We start from the raw sequence: 12,070 nt of genomic DNA, 5'->3' as shown, positions 1-12,070 counted from the left end.
TCCACCAATCTCTTTTTAAGCAGGAGGGTGCACAACAAAGTTCTTGTGAAGCATCTTCACTCATGTTGTTAGAGCTTGAACCATACTTTCCACTACAGTGGTACCTCGGGTTACATACGCTTCAGGTTACAGGCACTTCAGGTTACAGACTCCACTAACCCAGAAATATTACCTCGGGTTAAGAACTTTGCTTCAGGATGAGAACAGAAATCGTGCAGCGGCGGCACAGCAGCAGCAGGAGGCCCCATTAGCTAAAGTGGTGCTTCGGGTTAAGAACAGTTTCAGGTTAAGAACAGACCTCCAAAACGAATTAAGCTCTTAACCCGAGGTACCACTGTATATTTAAACATGAGAATATAAGCCATTTTTGGAACAGCTTTCTGCAAAAAGTACAGTGGTAACTCAGGTTAAGAACTTAATTTGTTCTGGAGGTCCGTTCTTAACCTGAAACTGTTCTTAACCTGAGGTACCACTTTAGCTAATGGGACCTCCAGCTGCTGCCACGCGATTTCTGTTCTGTTCTTAACCCAAGGTACTATTTCTGGGTTAGTGGAGTCTGTAACCTGAAGCGTCTGTAACCCGAGGTACCACTGTAAACGAATAAATGGTGGCCAAGTACAGCAGATAAAGCTGGAACTCAGAGGCCGAAACTCGAATCTCTACTCAGCTACTGATAATTTCATGCAGAGAGATTCTATAAATTCCCTAGCTGTAAAATGAGAATTGGCATTTCATGATTGTTCAGCAAAAATGGTTTTAATACACCTAAGTGCTATCCTAAATAAGTACAATAATATTTGTATACTGCAGATATGGGAATATATATAAAGTTAACACAGGAAGGATTGGTCCATACATCAATTACTGCAATCATTACCTGGGGATTAATGTTTCCCAGGTACAAATTTGTCGTACTTGGATCTCCTACATCATGTGAACCTGGAGCATAGTCATCCAATACTAAAAAGAAAAAGAAAACAGGATGTAATCTAAAGTGTAAGTTTTACATTAACAAAATATTTTAATTCAATAGTTATGAAACTTTATTACCACCCGAAGATCTGTTTCTTCTTGAAGGCGTATCCACTAAGGAAAGCAAAATATGCCTATTAATTCCACAGCTTTTGTAGACTTAAATAACTACAATAAAATTATAATAACTACTTACTGGAACGGCGTTGGCCATCTGAATCCGATTGAGGCGGCTCAAAACGACTTAATCTACCTTTGGTTTTATGTCTTTCATCACGCTCTTCTTGAATTCTACAGAAGATATTTTATGAAAGTGGTAACTGGTTGGAATCCTAATGGCTATAGTTAAATGGGTTTTTTTATTTTAAAAAATTCAACACAGAGAACAGCCTGAAGCATTTTAAAATACTTTAAAATAAATGTCCCACAGGATGACTGTTCAATTATCCTTGTGTCAAGTCATCATGTTTAGCCCAAGGTAATTCCACTTCAAACAGGAGCAACTTTCCCCATTTCTCCAAATCTACAATGGGCTGGATCAAGACTAAGTTTATTTAAATCCCACCACAATCAATGAAATTAGTTATAACTCTGATTTCAAAAGGGACTAAATTCAAGAGTCTGGATCCAACCCAATAAAAACTGCATGCACAATTCAAAATTACACAGGTGACACTTTTGTCTCATTGATGTAGAGCAGCCTTCTTCAACCAAGTGCCCTCCAGAGCTCTGGACTACAACTCCCATGGGCCCAGCCATGTGAATGACAGCAGTTCTGACACAGTCTATTGTACTGTAGTTACGCTACTTTTTAATGTACAAAAATGTATTTTAAACTCAATGAAATTGTAACTTAACAGTAGGCCCGTTATATTATCTATTCTGCATTCTATGCATGGCATAGCAGGTAAAGAACACCTCCACTGGCATTTTGTTCATATTTTATTAAAGCAAATGAAAATAGCCTACATTTGTAAGAAAAACACATATAAACACCAGAAAACAGAACAAATGTAGATCCATATTTATTACTTGGCTAAAATAAGAGGAGCCAGGATTTTGCAGAACACTCAGTACGTTTTTTATTCTTCCCTAATTCATATATTTTCTATTGCTTCTATATTTTGTGCAATTTTCCAAATTCTAAACAAATCTTTACAGAAGGGGTTATAGGACTACAAAAATTCCCGGGCATTAATATTTTTGCTAATATTAGAAGACACTATCTAAAATTCAAGCAATATACTAACAGGACTTAGGCTATTTATTCATCACCAATCTGTCCTATATTGACGTTTTAACAGAAATCAAATTCTGAAAATCTGATTATCCCAACCAACATGGAGGCAAACACTTACTGTTTTAATTCTTCTTTAAAAAGCTCCAAATTGCTCTTTTTCTTTTCTTTCTCCCCCTTCTTCAAAGGCTAATAACACAAGTTGAATAATATTCAGGAACACAGAATGACCATTTTATCAACATCTCAAAACAGTTTACAGAAAGAATAAAACATTACCAGTAAAAAATACCAGTTAAAAGCAATTGTTTAAAACATTCAACAAATAATTATCATCAACAATAAGCTAAAAACCAGATTAAACCAGTGGAGGTCTGGGAGCAGAGGTGTTATATGCTGGCAAGGTCTCACTTCTGTTAGCAACCATACACAGCATTCTGCACTAACTGCAGCTTCCATATGGAAGCACAAGGGCTGCCCTACATATAGCATAGTGCAGTATTCCGGTCTTGAAGTAACCAATGCATCAACTACTGTGGCTAAGCTTCTCCAGCCCAGAACAGTTATAGCTGTCTTACCAGTCATACACTAAAAAGGATATACCAAGAGCTCAGGCCACAAGTTTCAATATAAGGAATAATTCCTACTCGAGAGTTGAAAAGAAAAACGTGTATATTCTGCTACGAATAACAGTTTGAAGCTAATAGTAAATTTAAACACAACGTGTAAGTACGATAGTTTTAAGGTAAAACGTTTAAGTACAGAAATAATGTAGTTTCAAATATGCAGTGACATAGTATAAAGGTACATAAAATACCAGTACACAACAATTATTTTGTACAAGTCTCAATGGCAGTCAAAAGGAGTCCATATTATATAGAATCAGAATAAAGAATAAAGAATCAAATAGCGCCGAAAAGGAGTATCCGGAGTGTGAATCAGATGTACGACTCAGTAGTGGTGACCAGACAGGGCCCTGTTTCGGAGTAAACGCCTTCTTCAGCTCGGTTTTTTGAGGACTATAAATCTGTTGGAAGTCTGTATCATTTAATTCTTTTATGTTTCTTTTTTGACATGCGTCTTAGATAATGAAATGCTCCCAAGTTTTCTTGCGTTTCTCTGTGCGTCTTACCAGTCATAGCTGATAAATGGCTAAAAGCGCTGAGGCTACCTGGGCCCCCAGTGACAAAGCTGTATCCAGAAGTACCTCTGGACCGCAAACCTGCTCCTTCAAGGGGATGCAACCCCATCCAGGCTACAGAACTGCTCAGTTTCAAGGACACAGGAAAAAACCTATGTAACCTCCATCCTGTCAGGATTCAAGCTCAAAACCACGTCAACACTAAAATGGCCTGCAATTCAACACGGAGAAGCTGCAATGCCATATAAGAGCATTATGTCTAGGGGTATTTCAGGTGAAGAGGAGAGCCACCAATAACTTGAACCCCATCCCAAGACCTGCAGAAAGCCATGGTATAATCCCTGAGCTTCTAATAATAGCCCTATCCTGTGCTGGCTGGTGATGAACAAGATGCCTTTCCTTATGTTTGGATAAAATGGGGAGAAGACTCACTAGTCTTCAGCTAGGATTTCACAACCTTTCCCCCCTCTTTCTGGTCACTGACCGTATTAAAGATATTTGAACCTTTTCCCCCTTATTAATTTATTTATTTACTGAAACTAATATAATTAGAAAACAGCACATTCTTCTAGAAACGTTTCTTAAATCAAATACCACCAGAATTGATGTTATTTTAAATTTTCCACTGTTTATGCTTTCACAACTGTAAGTCACTTTGAGATATTTTATGTGGTGAACAACAAATAAATGCAGTATATAATAATATTATTGACTTTTTCACTTTTCGTAAATAACACCAAAACATGGTTTGGCACTACAGGATTTCCTGTTTGTGTTTTTTGCTTTATTCCATTATTTTCATCTACATCACTTTATAAGATTCACTTGAAAAGCATAAATAACTAAAATAGTAATTGATGTATTTTCAAAACAAGATATAGGGAAACAAAAAACCTGCAAAATCTAAACTTACTGGCTTTTTGGTTTCTATTATTAGAAGGGATGGAGGCCTCTCATTAGAAGAAGATGACTGGCTCTGGCTCTGGGTTTTTTGATCTGCAAATCTTGATGAAGGTTTGTAGATTTTTCCTCGTTTCTCATCAGTTTCGTGTTCTTCTGAAAGACAGGCTAATAGTTACTGAAAGATTCTATTTGAACACACTAGCAATGTGCCTTTTAACTTTCTCCCCTTTTAAACAGTGTTTCCCAACCCGCAATATCACAAACTGAGAAATGCACACCTTTCCAAAGGTGTTTTTTTCTTCTTCTGCCAGATTACATGGGAAGCAGGGTGTTGCTGTTCAAAAATCTCAAGTCTAAAGCCCCACTGGGCTCTCAAAATGAGATGCATGCTTTGGGGGGGGCATAACTATTGTGCTTCATGGTACTTCATCATTAGAAGGAAACATGTCAGAAATATTTCTTAATCTGAAACCCAAACATTTTAAGTAGGATAAAAAAATTAAGTAATCAAAATATTCCTGATAAAAATTCTATGTAGTATGGTGGCATATCTTACCTTTAGATGCATTCACAATACCTCCTCTGACAAACGTCTTCACTTTATTACCATCACTTCCTTCAAAGGCAGCAAGGAATTCTTCATAAATTTCTGCAGCTGCCTTCTCATCCTCCTACACCCACAAAAATGTTATGCAAGTTACTAATTCTGAGAGATTTTCATATTGTTTATATTCATTTTTTGTACCCATGCTAACCTGAACTACCAACAAAGGTGTAGGATACAAATTCTCTTGCCACTATACTTTATCCCCACATGAAGAGGAAACTCATAGATTTAAGTTAGCATTACTGGCTTGGATCCTAAACTGCTCTTCCTTTAGTTTAAGGAAGGGGATTTCCAATAAGTCCTTCCTCCATTTGCAGCCTCCAACAACAGATCCCATACCATGCCCAAGATATTCATTCATGAGCAGACTTTGAGAGAAGGGAAAATCTATAGCAAAATAGAGGTAATATAATACTGGCCAGATTGGATAGCTTCAAAGTTGCAATTAACTTTTTTCAGGGGGCAGTCGTTAGGAATTGTCATTTAACAACGCTTTCATTTTTTCCATTTACCATATTTTTTGCTCTATAAGACTCACTTTTTCCCTCCTAAAAAGTCAGGGGAAATGTGTGTGCGTCTTATGGAGTGAATGCAGGCTGCGCAGCTATCCCAGAAGCCAGAACAGCGAGAGGGATTGCTGCTTTCACTGCGCAGCGATCCCTCTTGCTTTTCTGGCTTCTGAGATTCAGAATATTTTTTTTCTTGTTTTCCTCCTCCAAAAACTAGGTGCGTTTTGTGGTCTGATGCGTCTTATAGAGCGAAAAATACGGTAAATGTAAGAAGTCTGCACTATTGAGATGCTTTGTCTTAAGAGTATTCCAATAAAAATAACTGTCATTAAATGAGCTTACATTTTTTTTCTCCACTATTTAAATATTTTTGCTTCTACTCCCTATGGCCACTGGAAACACTTTTGATTCATCCAGGACACAATAGTAAACATAACTAAAAAGGGACACCTTGTTACTAAGTGAAACATGTCAGATCCAAATTGGTGATGACACTGGAAAACTTTCTCTAAAACCTACATCACCGACTACAAATAAAACTATGAGTATGAAGGATACAATCTCCATTTTCAAAGGGAAGACTCCAATCTCAAGATAGAATTTTGGACTAATTAGGAACATAAAGGCTACAAAGAACTGAGACTACAAAACCAGGACATGGAATAGCCAACTGCTGTGCCTGTCCCTGATGGCAGACATACTGGGGTGTTCAGCCCCAATTAGTTAATTTGCTTCTCTTGAACTTTCTTTAAGACTGAGATAGAAAAAAGGGACCCCCCCCAGGTTCATTATAACCAGGATTAAAAACAATAAACACCACACACAATAGCCAAACTGCGTTGAGAAGAAATTTGCATGCAAAATGCAAAGAGTGATCCTGTAGCCTAACCTACTCTTGGTTAGAATTTGCATCTTACTGGGCTAAACTTTTCTGTCTGAAATCTGTCCATTGGTTTAGAGAAACAGCTGTGTGCACAATTTAGATTTGGCAGCAAATGTTAACAAGATACAATTTTAAGAGTACAACAGGAAAAACAACACTAAACTAAGTCAGTATTATCCAAATTAAAGTTTCTGGTTTTATCAGCAACAATCTGTGAGTAGCAGCAATAAGTAGAACATATCCATCTGATTAAATAATAATAAAATAGTTCTGAAGTATTACCTTCTTTTTCAATTCTTCCTGTTCTTTCTTGCTTAAAGTTCTCTTGGCAGCACTCATCTTGCCAATACTAAATGCTTTAAGTTTGCTTTCTAAAAGTGGCTGCAAGAGGAAAAAAATATTAATTCGATCGTAAGTCTGGGATTTTAGATGCATTCATTTATCCAGTAACACCTGAAGTGCTCTGGGAGGAAACTGAATTTCTAGATCCATTTCAATCAGGGTTTAGGTTCTGTTTTGGCACGGAAACGGTTTTGTTTGCCCTGTACGATGACCTCTGTCGGGAGAGACACGGGAAATGCAGTCCCCATCAGGATAGGGATAGCCTAACTTCTGCCATCTGTGCTCTGGTAGCCTGTGGGTTAGATTACTGCAACACATTATACGTGGGGCTGCCTCTGAAGACAGTTCAGAAACTTCAGCAGCCAGGTTGCTCAACGGGGCAAGAGAGTTTTGAGCATATAATGTCAATCCTGGCCTGACTGCATTCACTGACAATTCAAAGTGCTGTGGAGGCTCCCCACTTGTGGAACGCTCTCCCCAGGGAGGCTCACTTGGCACCTTTGTTATGTATCTTTAGGCACCAGGTAAAAACATTTCTCTTCTCCAAGGTCTTTGGCAGACTAAGAAGTCCTCCTCACAGTTGGAAGGATCTTATAGGTGGGGAACCTAGACTTAGGGGACACACACCTCTGGCACCAGGAAGACAGAGAGCTTGTGCCTGTGACACTGCCCCAAAACTCCACATTTTCCTGGGATGGGGTGGATATGAAAAGACTGGAAAGTTATTTGCACCACTGGAAATCAGCAACCAAGCTAGGCAACTTTGAGATGCTGAAGACTAGGATTCTTACAGGTAGAGAAACCTGTTAGTCAAAGGCACAAGACAGATATCAGGAAGATATAGAGAGAACAGACAGAAGAAAATGTTTGGGTAGGGAAGGGCTGGGGGTTTACAGGCCAAATAAAGTTTTAGAAGAGGGAAGAGACAAGGGAACAAGACATGGTGATCTGGGAGGCAGAACAGTAGAAAAATCATAGGTTATAGAAGGGATGGGGAAAGGGTTCAAAGATTAGGTGAATTTAAGTTTATATTAAGAGATTGGATGTAGGGTGGCATACAAATTTAATTAACAACAACAAAGTACTTTGTGATTTTGAGAAGATCCATATCTCAAAGCAGGATCTATATCAATGAGCATTGTCTTTAAAATACGTTTTACAGAACACTTTTTGAAATGCTCAACCACATTAAAACTCATTCACACCAACAGTATACAATGATATTAAAGAAACTGCAGGCCATTGTACTATATCCAACATGTAGTACAACTGGCAAAAAGCCCACTTTAGGAAAGGAATGAACCAAAGTAACAATAATCATTTTTAAAGAGACAACAGCTCATACATATCAATTGGTGAGGACAACAGGAACAGTTTTGTTAAGATTTTTGCTCATCCACCTTGAGACTTACATGATTCTCTGGAGATCCAGTTACACGTGTTGTGTCCGGCACCCTGGCCTAAAAATGAAGGATATACAAGAATTACATTCTGGAGGCTTTTAATTGGTTGTCAACACATTTTACACCCATAAATGATCAATTTTCTTTTGAACTACCTTCACCATCAACTCAAAACTCAGGTTTGACCATTCTGAAAAGAATTTTGAAAAATACAGTCATCTCTCTACTCCAGGGATTCTAAAATGAGTTCAGGTTCTATAAGTAAAGGTCAATATACTTTTAAAAGGAGCGGTAATATTCTTCAAAATAATCTGGCTTATTTTTAACTGCACAAAGTGGTCACGATCTAAGAGGATCTTTGATATCACACTTTCCTTCACTTTGTAAGGCTTTTCAGCAATGATCCTGAAGTTGTCTACTCCAGGTAGTCCAATGTGACTATCTTATTTCCAGCTGCTGATCCAGAAATTCCTTTATCTACCTCATAAGTAATCCACTTGCTATAAAGGACACAACATTTTAGTAAAATTTTATATTCTTCCTATTTTTATTGACCAAAATCCAATCTGCTATTCAGACCCTGGAAAGAAACCACATAATTTCATTGCAGAATTTAATCGGTAACTTTATTGCTTTGTTTGTTTGTTTTTGACCTTCGTGACTGATTTAGCTTTTGAATACTGATTTGAAAGGAGTTGATTAAATTATGCAATGAAATTATGTGGTTTCTCTCAAATTAGTATTCAAAAACTAAATTAATTCACAAAGGTCAAAAAGCAACAAAACAAAGCAATAAAGTTATGATCCAAACACCTGCCTAGGTTCAATTTTAGTCTATTCGTTTTGATCAACTGAACTCTATACTGTTTATTAAGGTACCTGCTATTTGAGACAGAACGAGTTTCTCTAAACAAGTCTATTCTGCCATGTTATGAAGAAAACCATTTGTGAACCTCAGTCTAACTTCCTTATTCAATAAATATGTGAACACTGGAAATAAAGTAATAACTGAAACTGAATCACAACCTGGTAATTTATTTTCTAATACAAAAAAACTATCCAACTTTATTGAAAGCCAAGCACTGGTAGAAAACTGATTTTATTAGTATCTAGAAAAGAAGCAGGTTTCAGAGACCATGCATCACTATTACTATTGTTCCGTTCCCATACAATTAAAATGGCAATCAGTAACAATTTCTCATTTATTTTAACAGGCTAAATTTCACTGATTTTACTACAGCCTAAATTTTGTTGTTTGTGGGACTTAAGAACAGATCTCTCAATGCATCTGCATACAATGCAAGTGGAAGCCTTTCCCTCTTAAAATAAAGGCAAGAATATTGCATTTCCTTTACTGTACAAGTAATATTTGGATAGATAGAATTTTAGGGGGGGGGTAGCTTGCCAGTGTTTTCTACAGAAATAATCCAGTTGAAGACCGTATTCTAGGCAATGGCTGAGATTCCAAAAGCTGCTCAAACACACACAAGGGGCTTGCGCTAGGTAAGTGAAATTCATTATCCTCTCCCCTCTTGAAAGAGCTGAGCCCTATCCTGTACCACACAGTACTTTTGAAACTGTTCAGTTTCAAAGGCAGTTTGCCAGATGATGTGGCAGGGTAGGTTACAGGGTGGGGAGAAAAGAGAGTTAACCAAAAAAACTTGGGTTTCAGCTTCACAGTTATTGAATTGGGGCGAATAAGCTTAACTTTACGCAATTCCGCACTGTGCAGTCTGCTTAAATCACCACTGCTCTATAGTTCTTCAAATTGTCCCAATATTTTAGGAAAACTTGCTTTCCCATAGAAAGTACATCAACTAAAATCACTTGAAAGAAGGTGGATGCTGTGCAACATTTGGTCAGTTTAGACATAATAATCCCTGCTTCATAAATGATTGTTTTATGAAGTCACTGGTGATTCTCACCACCACTACCAAATTGTAGCATAGGGGTAGCCAACTTGGTGCCCTTCAGATCTTGGAAGTACAGTTTCCCTCTGCCCAAGTCATTATGACCAACAGTCAAGGTTGATTAGAACTGTAGCCCAGCAGCACCTAATGAACCAAGTCCTTTTTTTTGTATATTAAACTTTTAACCTGCAAATGTAATAAGAGCTTGGAGCAGAGCTGGCAACACTCCTCTCAGAAGGCCATTCCACTTGCTCATTAAACATTAAAAAACTAGTGCCTGAATTTGCTTTGCTTTCTGTTCCTTTTCTTTTTTTGTATCATGTCTGTTAAACTGTAAGAGTGTAGGTATGGACAATTTGTTTCTTAAATATTTGTACAGCATCTAGAAAAAATATACCAGTAGGTGCTTTATATTTTTTTTTAAAAAAAAAGGTAAAGCCACAACACCACATTTTCCCAGTACTGCTGATTATTTTATTACTTGGTTTAGAACAAGGATAGCCAATGTGGTCGCCTCAAGTTAATACATTGTTGGACTACAATTTCTGTCAACCCCACTACTGGCCAAGCTGGCTGAGGCTGATGGGAGTTCAACATCTAGAGAAGTCTACTGGCTACCATTATTTAGATGGTTCTTGATCTCCAAGAATGCACACATAATCCTCAAAAATACAAGCAAAACAAAAATACCTACATGAATATATGAATAAGAATATATGTCAAACAATTCATGTATAAAAAGACTAAGAAAACAACTAGCTGAAGACACATTATTCAATGTGGTTGCGTACTTTTGATGTTTAATTTATTGTTTATGACTACTTTTAGTTTTGTTATGTTTGTAATTATGTGATTTTTTAATATATATGTTGCAGACTGCCTTGAGCATGGTTTTAACTTTGGAAAGGCAGTATACAAATAAAATAATTGGTCCCAAGTTAAAAGATGCATAAGCTATAACCTCTGTACCCTCCTTTATAATAAACATAATTTAATTAAGGTGGCAGCACAAAACCGAGGGAAGTATTTTCAATCTATACCTAAAATCAAGAAACTTTTTGGGAACAAAATCAGTCAACAAAATTCTGAAACATAACTCATGTAAGGAGTAAGAAACTGCTCTAGAACTTTAACGTGTCAAATAAGGAAGGGCCATTTCACCCAAGTCTATATCCCTACCTATTTTCCCCCATGTAACAAAAGGCCTTGTACATCATAACGTACTTTGTGGTGTGTAAATGCAATGAAAAGCCAGTCATGAGAATTGTGCAGCCTTGTTAGAAATGATCTACAGTTTAATCATTTCTGCCATTTTTAAGTACTGCATCTCCTTCGTGACAATGCAGGACAGTACAAACATCCAAAATAAACTGCTACACTGTTATATCTTCAATGGCCCAGCTTCCCAAATATGTGCCAATATTACCTAAGTAAAATGATCGCCAGGATGCATAAACTGAATGTTTATGTGGCTCGGAGGCGGAGGGGATGCTCACAAGCATGGATCACACACACCAGACCTCTCTCTCCAAGCACACGAGGGCTTAAAAATGGGGAGGGGAGGTTAAAAGTCCACACCGAGATAAACTCCCAATAATAATCAATGCAGAATGGAATCGTGACCCATATACACCCCACGTTTTTGCAGCCTTTTCCGAAGAAACCCCGAAGAGACGGTGCATCGGAGGAGCGGGAGAACGAAAAAACTGAAGCAGCTCTTTCCCGGAGAGAAGGGAGAATTTTTTAAAAGAAATGTGTAAGGAAACGGAGGCGACGCGGCCGCTCCACTTCCTCCCCGCTATAAGTCCCCCCTATCCGTCGCCCTCGCACTGCCACCGGCCGAGCTGGGAGGCGGGAGAGAGACTAGGCCGCGAAGCCAACCGAGCTCGCTTCCTCGCCCGCCTGCGCACCACGTCCCGCAGCGGCGGCACGCGCGTCTCCAGGCCGGCTCCCCGCGCCAACCCTCCGTGCCCACCCACCGGCACTTGCCCGCCTGCCCCCCTCGGACCAGGCGGAGCTGCCGACTCGGCCCCAAGAGCGGCCTCACCTTCGCACTGGCCTTCTGCGAACCGCCTGGCGTCTTGTCCGCCATCTTGATTCTGTTCCCCAGCTCGAGCCTCAGCGGCGGGAAATCGAGCGCCGACTCCACGGATTGGAAGAGAG

At 38.6% G+C, this 12,070-nt stretch overlaps 1 protein-coding gene across 4 annotated transcripts in view; it reads right to left on the bottom strand.

The window, feature by feature from the left end:
• Positions 1–12,070, bottom strand: part of U2SURP (U2 snRNP associated SURP domain containing) — a 35,419-nt gene extending 23,349 nt beyond the window's left edge. For 2 of the 4 annotated variants that reach the window (XM_053390187.1, XM_053390190.1), the window contains exons 1-9: positions 11,955–12,070; positions 8,007–8,054; positions 6,535–6,633; positions 4,810–4,924; positions 4,264–4,406; positions 2,331–2,398; positions 1,169–1,263; positions 1,051–1,086; positions 878–960 (exon numbers count right to left, since the gene is read on the bottom strand). In XM_053390187.1, the coding sequence (XP_053246162.1) occupies positions 878–960; positions 1,051–1,086; positions 1,169–1,263; positions 2,331–2,398; positions 4,264–4,406; positions 4,810–4,924; positions 6,535–6,633; positions 8,007–8,054; positions 11,955–11,999 (732 nt within the window). In that variant the 5' untranslated portion in view covers positions 12,000–12,070. The remainder of the gene's footprint in view (positions 1–877; positions 961–1,050; positions 1,087–1,168; positions 1,264–2,330; positions 2,399–4,263; positions 4,407–4,809; positions 4,925–6,534; positions 6,634–8,006; positions 8,055–11,954) is intronic. The other 2 variants (XM_053390188.1, XM_053390189.1) reach the window with 2 other exon arrangements.

Source organism: Podarcis raffonei, chromosome 5 (assembly GCF_027172205.1).
Source record: "Podarcis raffonei isolate rPodRaf1 chromosome 5, rPodRaf1.pri, whole genome shotgun sequence".
Taxonomy (NCBI): domain Eukaryota; kingdom Metazoa; phylum Chordata; class Lepidosauria; order Squamata; family Lacertidae; genus Podarcis; species Podarcis raffonei.
Note: the sequence above shows the minus strand (reverse complement) of the source record. Positions and strands in the feature narration are given on the sequence as shown.